This window comes from Schistocerca nitens, chromosome 8 (assembly GCF_023898315.1).
Source record: "Schistocerca nitens isolate TAMUIC-IGC-003100 chromosome 8, iqSchNite1.1, whole genome shotgun sequence".
Classification (NCBI taxonomy): Eukaryota; Metazoa; Arthropoda; class Insecta; order Orthoptera; family Acrididae; genus Schistocerca; species Schistocerca nitens.
The window spans coordinates 178,834,711-178,847,463 of NC_064621.1; the positions used below are offsets into that span (position 1 = coordinate 178,834,711).

Consider the following 12,753-nt stretch of genomic DNA (forward strand, 5'->3'; position numbering starts at 1 on the left):
TAAACAACTGTCACTCAGCAGAAGAAAAGCTGTTTCTTGCACTGAAATAGTTGGTGCCATATATTTTACATAAATTTTCATAATATATCTTCTGGGATTATTTATAATTTTGGAAAAATTAGTAGTGGTAAATAACATAGGTGAAAAAACAACTAAATATTTACATCCATGTGTGTATTTATAAAGCAAGACGCAGCACATTTCATGCAGAGTATATTATGATCTGTCACGAAAACTGGAACGCGTGAGAGTATATCATGATAGAGACGGGAACGGTCCAGAAAACATGGGCCTCCCAGTTTCTGAGATAACTCTGAATGTGTCGTTGCTGTCCACCACTGAGTTGAATATGACATATTGTCCTAGTCACTACAAATCTTCTTCATTAAGTTCCCATTAAATTTTGGCTACTCCAATAGCGAAAATGGTGCATTATTCCAAAACTCAACGGAATTATTCAGGGTAAGTAAAAAGGTAATCAAAGACTTCCAGGCACACTATATTGACAATTAATATTTATCCTATGTGTCACGAATGAACTTCATTATTCGCAATTCATTGTCGTTTACTGCAGAATCTATTTTGGTTCAAATGGCTCTGAGCACTATGGGACTCAACTGCTGAGGTCATTAGTCCCCTAGAACTTAGAACTACTTAAACCTAACTAACCTAAGGACATCACAAACATCCATGCCCGAGGCAGGATTCGAACCTGCGACCGTAGCGGTCTTGCGGTTCCAGACTGCAGCGCCTTTAACCGCACGGCCACTTCGGCCGGCCAATCTATTTTGCTAAATTTCAAGTAATATGTGACTTGCAAATAAAATGTAATTTCCTTTGAGTTACTTTTCACCATAATTCTTTTACTTCTTATTACTGAAATTTGACTTCATTAATTCCGTGCAACAGTGACCATTCGTTACTCTATGCACCACTTGCAGCTTACCTCCAACTCAGTCCATCCGTTATTCGCTTTTAATTACAAACTAATGCTTAACGCCAATTCGTTTCTCAAAAATGCTGGAACCAAAACAAACCTAGTAACACAAAGAACATATTACAATATTACGATTGTAATTAAACTAGCCGTCTGCTGCCGGCCACTGAGTTGTTATCGGTGTCATTTAATGCGGTGTTCTGGATGCGAGTCTCCCGCTGTGATCCCGGAAAGATAATAACTGACATCGATCAGCTGTATATTTCATACGTGCAGCTGAATATGAGGATAACAGTCCCGATATCAATTACGCATTAAAGAAGTTAAAAACCATCCTTGCAGCCAGAGGCCAATTTATTTATACCTGCAAATCATAAGACTGCTGTCTTTCCACCATCCATAAATATGGAAAGTCACGATATTACAACAATGACTTTTTTAATTTCACAGGTTTTTATAGCTTTCTGTACTCACGTTTTTCAACTACATATCGTTACTTACAATTATTAAAGCACTATTTTATGTGTCGTTTGTGACAACTTTGTTACATATATCATTACTGAAACTTCCTGGCAGATTAAAACTGTGTGCCCGACCGAGACTCGAACTCGGGACCTTTGCCTTTCGCGGGCAAGTCCTCTACCAACTGAGCTACCGAAGCACGACTCACGCCCGGAACTCACAGCTTTACTTATGCCAGTACCTCGTCTCCTACCTTCCAAACTTTACAGAAGCTCTCTTGCGAACCTTGCAGAACTAGCACTCCTGAAAGAAAGGATATTGCGGAGACATGACTTAGCCACAGCCTGGGGGATGTTTCCAGAATGAGATTTTCACTCTGCAGCGGAGTGTGCGCTGATATGAAAGTTCCTGGCAGATTAAAACTGTGTGCCCGACCGAGACTCGAACTCGGGACCTTTGCCTTTCGCGGGCAAGTCCTCTACCAACTGAGCTACCGAAGCACGACTCACGCCCGGAACTCACAGCTTTACTTCTGCCAGTACCTCGTCTCCTACCTTCCAAACTTTACAGAAATCATTCTGGATATATCATTACTGTTTACCAAATATATCTATAAGTAACATAAAAAAATAATTTTAAAATATCATTATGTAAAGTGGTGCATGTCTCCTTTCCTTTCGTTCATCAGTCTTTGTACTGATACTTCTTGCCACGACTTCCTTACCTCTGCCAACCTTTTCATTTTCGAGAAGCAGTTACACACACTGCCATGAATCCTTTGCTGGATGTATTCCAGAGCCTATCTTCCTCTACAGTTTTTACCCTTTACTGCTCCCTTTAGTACCATGCTGCTATTCCCTGAAGTCTTAACGCATGACCTATCAACCTGTCACTTCTTCTTGTCAAAGTTTTCCACATTTTTCCTTTCCTCCTTGATTCTGTGGAGCACTTCCTCATTCCTTATCATATCATTCCACCCAGTTTTCCACATCTTTCTCCAGCATCACTTCTTAAATGCTTAGATTATACACTTTTCCGGTTTTTACACAGTCAATGATTCACTTCCATAAAATGCTGTGCTTCAAACCTACATCATGAGAGATATCTTCCAAAAATTAAGGCCTCTGTTAGATCTATCACTCTCATATTAGCGAGGAACGCCCTCTTTGCCTGCGCTGTTCAGCTTCTTACACCTTGCTTGCTTCGCCCGTCATGCGGTATTTTGCTTCCAAGGTAGCAGAAAAAAATGGCTCTGAGCACTATAGGACTTAACATCTATGGTCATCAGTCCCCTAGAGCTTAGAACTACTTAAACCTAACTAACTTAAGGATATCACACAACACCCAGTCATCACGAGGCAGAGAAAATCCCTGACCCCGCCGGGAATCGAACCCGGGCATGGGAAGCGAGAACGCTACCGCACGACCACGCGCTGCGGACAAGGTAGCAGAGCACTCTCGCTTGGTCTACTTCGTGGTCTGAAATGTTGATGTTAACTTGATTGCTAATCTTAGTTTGCTACTCCTTAGTACTTTAAAACTTTTTTTGGTTTACTATCAGTTCGTATTTTGTCGTCATTAGTCTGTTGATTCCTTTCGACAGGCCCCGTAATTCTTCACTTTGACTGTGACAGCAATTTCATCACGGAACCTTATGATTGATATTCTTTCACTCAAAATTTTAGCTCTACTCCTAAAACTTTCTTTTATTTCTGTCATTCTTTTTTAAATAGACAAACAGGACAGTAGAGGAGAAAGACTGCATCGCTTTTCTAATCCGAGCGCTTCTTTCTTGGTCTTTCATTCTTATAGTTCCCTCTCGGTTCTTGTACATATTGTACACTACTGGCCATTAAAATTGCTACACCAAGAAGAAATTAGATGATAAACGGGTATTCATTGGACAAATATATTATACTAGAACTGACGTGTGATTACATTTTCACGCAATTTGGGTGCATAGATACTGAGAAATCAGTACCCAGGACAACCACCTCCGGCCGTAATAACGGCCGTGATACGCCTGGGCATTGAATCAAACAGAGCTTGGATGGCGTGTACAGGTACAGCTGCACATGCAGCTTCAGCACGATACCACAGTTCATCAAGAGTAGTGACTGGCGTATTGTGACGAGCCAGTTGCTCGGCCACCATTGACCAGACGTTTTCAGTTGGTGAGAGACCTGGAGAATGTGCTGGCCAGGGCAGCAGTCGAACATTTTCTGTATCCAGAAAGGCCCGTACAGGACCTGCAACATGCGGCCGTGCATTATCCTGCTGAAATGTAGGGTTTCGCAGGGATCGACTGAAGGGTAGAGCCACGGGTCGTAACACATCTGAAATGTAACGTCCACTGTTCAAAGTGCCGTCAGTGCGAACAAGAGGTGACCGATACGTGTAACCAATGGCACCCCATACCGTCACGCCGGGTGATACGCCAGTATGGCGATGACGAATACACGCTTCCAATGTGTGTTCACCGCGATGTCGCCAAACACAGATGCGACCATCGTGATGCTGTAAACAGAACCTCGATTCGTCCGAAAAAAGGACGTTTTGCCATTCGTGCAGCCAGGTTCGTCGTTGAGTACACCATCGCAGGCGCTCCTGTCTGTGATGCAGCGTCAAGGGTAACCGTAGTCATGGTCTCCGAGCAAACAAATCCTCAGTATTCTTTCCCGTTGTTAGGTATATTATTCTTTTCAGCTACTTGGATGCATGAGTTGTTAACCTGATTATACTATAGTTCTTGCATTTGCCTACCCTTCCTGTCTTCGGGATTGTTTGGATGAGATCTTTCGGAAAGTCTGATGCTATGTCTTCAGGCTCATAGACGCTGCGCATCAACTTGAATGGTCGTTTTGTTGGTACTTGCCCCAGTGAGTTTTAGAAATTCCAATGGAATGTAAACCCTTCAGTCTAACTTATTTCTTCGCAAGTGTACCAAAGCTCTGTGAAACTATGACTTGAACACTGGAGCTCCTATATATTCCAAATCGACTCCTTTCTCTTCTTTTATCACATTAGTAGACAGTTCCTGCATCTCGTAGAGACCTTCAGTGTACCCTTGTCATATGTTAGTCTTCTCCTCTACATTTAACAGTGGAATTCCTGAACCACTCTTAATGTCAACTACTTTACTTTTTATTTCACGGAAAGTTGTTTTGGGTTTTGTATATGACGATTCTGTCCTTCCAATAACCATTTCCTTTTCGATTTTTTCACATTTCTACTGCAGCCACTTCACCATAGCTTCCCTGCACTTCTTATTTATTTTATTTCTGTATGATATGTATTACCTTGTGCCTGAAAAATTTTGAACTTCTTTCGTTGATCAGTTGAAGTATGTCTCCTGTTACCCGTGTTGTGTGTCCAACTTGTGTGATGGCGCTTTTTAGAGACGTCCATTCGGGTTCAACAGAAATGTCTGCTGTGGTACTCATTATCGCAGAGTCTACGGCGTCACAGGGCTTCTAATGTACGTCGTCAATTCTCAATTCTTCAGTGTTTCATTTCTTTAAACATTGACTTTTCATGGCGTTTCTCTTAAACGTCACTTCACTCTAGGCATCGATACTAAATTTTTTTCTGAGTCTGTATGTGCTCCCAGGTACACTTTACAAACCAGCCTCTGATTTAGGAATCTGTCTTACGAAAATGTGCTGCAGTTGGTATCTTCTGTTGTTCCAAATATGTATCTTCCTCTTGATATTCGCTATTATAAGTTGAAATTTATTGCAGAGCTCTGTGAGTCTTCCTACTCTTTCATTCTTACTACTACGTCCATAATCTTATTCTAAAGAGAATAGTTCTATTGCTTAAATGTTCACAGTGATTGTCAGCCCCAAGTTCTTGTTGATAACAAAACTTACTCTCATTGCACCATCTTCTGCTGCTGTTGACAATACCCAGTTTTTATCTGACCTGCAATCCTTGTCTTCTTTCTGTTTCTTCATTGATCCCCACTACCTGACAATAGAGCTCTCGCATTTTTCTCTTTCAGATTTTGTAGTGTCTGTAACACATTTAGACTTTTGTCAGTTCAGGCTGCGTCTCTTAGAATGTTACCCTTTCGTTGATGATTCTTTCTTTTTCTCATTGTTACCTCCCTCTTGGTAGTTCCCCGCTGGAGATCCTAATGGGAGGCCAATCCGGAATATTTTGTCAATGGAAAGGTCCCCATGATGCTTTCTTTCAATTGCAGGCCACATATCCTGTCGCTAAAGATCATGTGTGTATTTAATGCAGTGGTTTCTACCGCCTTCCCCATCCTCATGCCGTTCATCATTGCTTGTTCTTCCAATTTTAGAATGAGTTTCCCAGTCCCAAGGATAAGAGGGCGCCCTGGGCGACTCTCCTATCCTCCGCTCCCTTTGACAGCGCCATAGGCAGAATATGGGTGACTCCTTACAGCGGATGTCCTCAGCTGCCATTATTGTTGATTTTTTAATTCAAAATTTAAACTGTTGCCAGAATCGGAACGGAGATCCAGGAGGACGTTCTGGTTGTTAGTCAAAGAAGCTATCCCACAGATCACGACGGAAACATTAAAATGTAATTCATAAATATGCACAATTCATATATCTACTGCCGAAAACTATACTACTGCGAGACTGTATTATTTTCACAACACCATGTCCACTTATGCACTTCTCCACACAAATGCGAAACAAAGTATTAATATCTGTCTACTAATTGAAGAACCATTAAAGTCAAAACTGGACAATTACATCACAACAAACATTATTTTACTTTAAAATTCCGTTGTTCATTTTAGTCTATTTTTATTTTATTTTTATTTCATTTTATTATATTCATTTAGTCTAAGTAAATAAATATGAAAGAACTGCAATTGAAACATGCACATTGAAATATTCATACAAAAGTTTTGTGTGAAATTGTTCAAGTGTAAGCTATTGATACCCCATTGTTGTGATACATAACGACGAGCAGAAAAGGCAGACAGCTATAGAAAAAAGAAAAAAAACAACTCAAAGTCTTTCGAGGACAATAATACTGGAATTATATGCCACCATTCCTTTATTAATGACAAACCAACTGTTTCTCCTGTCCAGAGGAGGTTTCACGCAACACGTTATTCACGTTCCGTGCAACCTGCTCACTCTGCTTACAGGAGAGCTCGAGGCACGGGAGCTGTGCATGCGCTACACGACCGACGTGGTGTCCTCGTGCGCCATGGGCATCAGGGGGGGCGCGCTCGACGACTCCAGGTCCGACATGCTGGCCGAGCTCCGCAAGATACTCGCCCCGGAGACGCTGAGTGCCGTCTCCTTCAGCCTGGCCACCATGTTCCCTTTCCTGGGAGGTCTGTTCCGTCTCAGGTAAGTTATCTGCAGTTTTTTTTCTGCCAATTCGGTCCTCTGCCATACCTACTGACATGAAGTCGTCATCCGTTCGTCGGTAGAACTTTCTTATCTGACAAAATACTGTAAAAATTCAATTGCTAATAAGTATGAGATTAATACAGCGGATACAATACAGCAAAGGCAATCACTCTTTTGGTGGGCACTAATTGTTTCGGAAACTATTCAACCTCTGCAACCTGACTCAAACAAGTGGCAATGTCCTTCACAATCAGTGTCCTAGCGTCCTTCCTGCGTATTCCCTCCTCGATATTATTATCGATTACACTCACCTGTTCAAATTTGTACTTTGATTCTGTAGCATGTGATGTGCCATACCAGGTCAAGACAGCGCACACGAGGGGCCATAGCTGTATTTTACTGAGTCAAGGCAGAAAACACCGAAGTTCTAATTGTCCACCACCGAGGTGTCTCGAACGATATTCGAGTGCAGTGATAGCACTTAGGCCACGTTGACCGTTATCTTGGCGTGAGGCTGTAATGAATGTTACTAGTGAGTGAGCTAAGGCTCTCTAACTACCGACTGATAACTCCAATTTAATGTGCAGGTCTGCCAACAGCTGTACTTAAATGAAATAAACTACCAGTTAAAACTGTAAACCCTTTAAAACTGATATACGAGGGCTCTTCGGAAAATAAGGTCCGATTGGATGCAAAATGGAAACCACGGTGAAAATCCGAAGAAGCTTGCATACATGTATGTCTTGGGCAGTTTTCTAGTATGCCCGTCGACCGGGTCATATCCCTCTTTCCAGCTCCGAGCGCACAGTAAGCACGTAAAGGTGCCTAGAACACAGTGTCTCCCGCCAGGTCTGAGGGCCTGGAAAGAGATATCACCTGATGTCATGCAGCCAGCATAACTGTCGTGCGTTTCCTTCTTCACGACAATTCTTGGCCGCATCCTGCTGGGGCAATGAAGATGCTCCTGCAGTGTTTTCGATCGGAAGTGCTTTGTCACCCACAATCCAGCCCGTAATGGACTTCCCCTGAGTTTCATCTCTGTTCACTCGATCCGCTGGCTGTGAAGACAACATTTTGGCACAGACAACGAGCTGTAGACCAGCGTAGATAACTGGTGGAAAACAGAGGCGGCTGTCTTCTATGTCGAGTGTGTTGGAAAGTTGCTACAATGCTACACCAAATGTCTGTGTCGAAGCGGCGATTATGTAGAGAAGCGGCCGGAAGGTGTAGCTAAGTGTTGCAGATAAGTCATTGGTTTCCATTTCGCAACCGATCGGGTCTTAGTTTCTGAATAGCTCTCTAAATAAATGTTCGACCATTGAATCACACGCTATTCAAGCAGTTAACAAAGTTGAAACAGACAACAAAAGTTTGTATACTATATATATTAAAACAACTTCATTTTTACGCAATCTGCTGTGCATTGTACGCAGAGTCACGGTACATTAGTATTTACATACTAGGTGAACAAATAAGATCTCCTTCAGCATTGTTTACACCGAAACGTGTAGTGCTACTAACAACGAGCCAACCCGTTCATGTCTTACACATGACTCCAGCTAACAGAGCCTGGATCACTTGGTTTCTCTGTCATCGTTGGCGCACCAAAGGTTGAGTCTGCGCCGTGGCCAGTTTTCGTCAAAAGCGCTGGGCGAGTTCATTCGTTTGTTCAGAAGCGAATGGCGTGAGTGTTTGCTACCTTTCGGCCTGTCGGCAATAACAGAATCGGGGCACGCCCTGCAATCTTTCTCGAACGATTTTACAGAAACTATTCAGTAAAAAAAATTCATTTTTGCCTTACTTATAGCTTTGTATGTCAGGTTGATGATGATGGGCCCATCATTTCGTTAATGGTCATAGTTGTGATATTTCTGTGGAAGTAAGATACTGCGCGAAATTCTAAAAAAGTGTACAATGAAAAATAGGGGTCGCCATGATTTTGTGTTTGGTGCATGTTACATAATATGTTGCTGCGTATGAAATTCAGCTAACATACTGAATTTTTCTTTAGAATTGGATGGAGATCTCTGTCTGTCGCCAATCTCGAGATGACTGATTTGATGTAGCACACTCATTTGCGATTTGCCATTGATAAAGCCAGAGTGAATTAGTCAACGCATTTCTAATATTTCGAGAATGGTTTGAGATATCGAAATGAGATTTTAGCAAATGGTAGCATGCAAATAGGAGAGTATTTTGCCATATAGTTATCACGAAAAATTTAATTATCTACCGTGTTACTCCACCAACCATTGAGTTTTTCGATAAAAGGCGATGAAGGGCCATCGATGTCTATTGAAATGAGGAATGCTATGGGTTTTGGAACAACGCAGGTGACGACTTACACGTTTAATTTGTACCGAGGGTGTTCTTTTTCATCAGATACTGACTTAGCGTTTCCTCAGTTCCTCACTCAATAAACTTAATAAACCACAGTTTCAGAATTCTGTCACAATTGTGTCTGTACAACACGTAAGTGAGGTCAGACTGTGTAAACGTAGCTGCGTTTTGGCAAAAGAAGGATATTGTAACATGGCAACAAGAGAAACATGTAGGTTTTATTCAAAATTCGCCACTCATGACACTTCTCTGAAAGTTACAAATGGTTAACAAACCAGGCGAGAATAAATCGCTACATTTTCAACGAAATTCGTTTTAGATACTAAGCAAATCAGAGATTGCAATAGATCTTTTTGAATGGTCATCATGCGTGTGTGGGTTCGAGGTTCTCCACTTAATATTAAGAAAAAGTGTGAGCGAAGGTTTCAGTTTAAAATAGCACTTCCCTCCAGCGCTCGGTATTTCTCCTGCAGCTCCTTTGTAGTGACATGTATACCCTGATCACTAATATCAAAAGATGAGTCGCATATAGGAATGAAATATATTTACCTTTTGGTCTAAAAGAAATCTGTCTTCGAAAAGTATTGAGTAGATGGTTATCAAATGTTTAAAATGCAAGAACTTTTGTGTATTTGATGCCAAACTGCGTTCGTTTGTGCGACACGTTCTCGTAATCACCCAATCGTTTATATAAAAAAATTACCATTTTTGATTCTCGGCTCCTTTAGAATCAACTTTTACGGAAGCTATGATGCTTCCAAACGTGACCTGAGACTTCAACAGAATTTGTATTCATCTGGCACGGTAGTCACACAGATGCTGATTGCGAAAATATACACGCTTTAATTAGCTGAATTAATTGCTTAGGTATTGTTTGAGAAGGACGGAGAAAACACCGAATAATATTGGGGAACCGTCAAACACGAGTACCTAAATCTGGATAACAGTAAAACATTATTACCGACTTGGTAAATGCTTGTACATTTATTTTGTTGCTCTCTAAACCTTCCACGTTCATTTCAAACGAAATCTTCATTCCTAAACAACAAGTGGAGATCCACACGGCAATTGGTTAAGCAAGAGTTCAGGAGCGAGTTATTCCCACCGATACCACTGCAGTCAGGGATACGGCGGCACTTTTAATCACTAATTTGTCTCTTTCCTACAAGTTATTAAAATATCAAAATAAAATCACTGAGCTTTAGATAGACGTATAATGTGAGCTTGCCTTCATTAGCACGTTCTTGTATCATATAATGGAGGTGCTTTCAAGCTCTGAGGTTTCCGAGTTTTTTCCCTCAGGTCTGGAAGCAGATGGAGACATAAACACTGTTTTTGTTGTGGTCTTCAGTCCTGAGACTGGTTTGATGCAACTCTCCATGCTACTCTATCCTGTGCAAGCTTCTACATTTCCCAGTACCTACTGCAACCTAAATCCTTCTGAATCTGCTTAGTGTATTCATCTCTTGGTCTCCCTCTACGATTTTTACCCTCCACGCTGCCCTCCAATACTAAATTGGTGATCCCTTGCTGCCTCAGAACATGTCCTACCAACCGGTCCCTTCTTCTAGTCAAGTTGTGCCACAAACTACTCTTCTCCCCAATTGTATTCAATACTTCATCATTAGTTATGTGATCTACCCTTCTAATCTTCAGCATTCTTCAATAGCACCACATTTCGAAAGCTTCTATTCTCTTCCTGTCAAAACTAGTTATCGTCCATGTTTCACTTCGATACATGGCTACGCTCCATACAAATACTTTCAGAAACGTCTTCCTGACACTTAAATCTATACTAGATGTTAGCACATTTCTCTTCTGTAGAAACGCTTTCCTTGCCATTGCCAGTCTGCATTTTATATCTTCTCTATTTAGACCATCATCAGTTATTTTGCTCCCCAAAAAGCAAAACTCATCTACTACTTTAAGTGTCTCATTTCCTAATCTGATTCCCTCAGCATCACCCGACTTAATTCTACTACATTCCATTGTCCTCGTTTTGCTTTTGTTGATGTTCATCTTATATCCTCCTTTCAAGACACTGTTCATTCCGTTCAACAGCTCTTCCAAGTCCTTTGCTGTTTCTGACAGAATTACAGTGTCATCGGCGAACCCCAAAGTTTTTATTTCTTCTCCATGGATTTTAATTCCTACTCCGAATTTTTCTTTTGTTTCCTTTTCTGCTTGCTCAATATACAAATTGAATAACATCAGGGATAGGCTTCCCAACCACTGCTTCCCTTTAGTTACCCTCGACTCTTATAGCTGCCATCTGGTTTCTGTACAAATTGTAAATGGCCTTTCGCTCCCTGTATTTTACATTTTACCTCTGCCACCTTCAGAATTTGAAAGAGTGTATTCCAGTCAACATTGTCAAAAGCTTTCTCTAAGTCTACAAATGCTAGAAACGTAGGTTTGCCTTTCCTGAATCTAAGATCAGTCGTAGGGTCTCATACATCTTGCATACCAGATGGTGGAGTTTTGTCAGGGGTGGCCCTCCCAAGGCTGTCGGTAGTTCTAATGGAATGTTGTCTACTCCCGGGGCCTTGTTTCGACTTAGGTCTTTCAGTGCTCTTCACGCAGTATCATATCTCCCATTTCATCTTCATCTACATCCTCTTCCGTTTCTGTAATATTGTCCTCAAGTACATCGTTCTTGTATAGACCCTCTATATACTCCTTCCACCTTTCTGCATTCCCTTCTTTGCTTGGAACTGGCTTTCAATCTGAGCTCTTGATACTCATCCAGGTGGTTCTCTTTTCTCCAAAGATCTCTTTAATTTTCGTGAAGGCAGTATCTATCTTACCACTAGTGAGATATGCCTCTACATCCTTACATTTGTCCTCTAGCCATCCCTGCTTAGCCATTTTGTACTTCCTGTCGATCTCATTTTTGAGACGTCTGTATTCCTTCTTGCCTCCTTCATTTACTGCATTTTTATATTTTCTCCTTTCATCAATTAACTTCAATATACCTTCTGTTACCCAAGGATTTCTACTAGCCCTCGTCTTTTTATCTACTTGATACTCTGCTGCCTTCACTATTTCATCCCTCAAAGCTACCCATTCTTCTTCTACTGTATTTCTTTCCCCCATTCCTGTCAATCGTCCCCTAATGCTCTCCCTAAAACTCTCTACAACCTCTGGTTCTATCAGTTTATCCAGGTACCATCTCCTTAAATTCCCAACTTTCTACATTTTTTTCAGTTTTAACCTACAGTTCATAACCAATAGATTGTGGTCAGCGTCACATATGGCCCTGGAAATATCTTACAATTTAAAACCTGGTTCCTAAATCTCTGTCTTACCATTATATAATCTACACTCCTGGAAATTGAAATAAGAACACCGTGAATTCATTGTCCCAGGAAGGGGAAACTTTATTGACACATTCCTGGGGTCAGATACATCACATGATCACACTGACAGAACCACAGGCACATAGACACAGGCAACAGAGCATGCACAATGTCGGCACTAGTACAGTGTATATCCACCTTTCGCAGCAATGCGGGCTGCTATTCTCCCATGGAGACGATCGTAGAGATGCTGGATGTAGTCCTGTGGAACGGCTTGCCATGCCATTTCCACCTGGCGCCTCAGTTGGACCAGCGTTCGTGCAGGACGTGCAGACCGCGTGAGACGACGCTTCATCCAGTCCCAAACATG

General features: G+C 41.6%; 1 protein-coding gene across 3 annotated transcripts in view; it reads left to right on the forward strand.

Moving 5' to 3' along the window:
- Positions 1-12,753, forward strand: part of LOC126199357 (probable cytochrome P450 6a13) — a 251,063-nt gene that overhangs the window by 214,944 nt on the left and 23,366 nt on the right. For all 3 annotated transcript variants that reach the window (XM_049936222.1, XM_049936220.1, XM_049936221.1), the window contains exon 5: positions 6,534-6,741. In XM_049936222.1, coding sequence (XP_049792179.1) covers positions 6,534-6,741 — 208 coding nt within the window. The remainder of the gene's footprint in view (positions 1-6,533; positions 6,742-12,753) is intronic.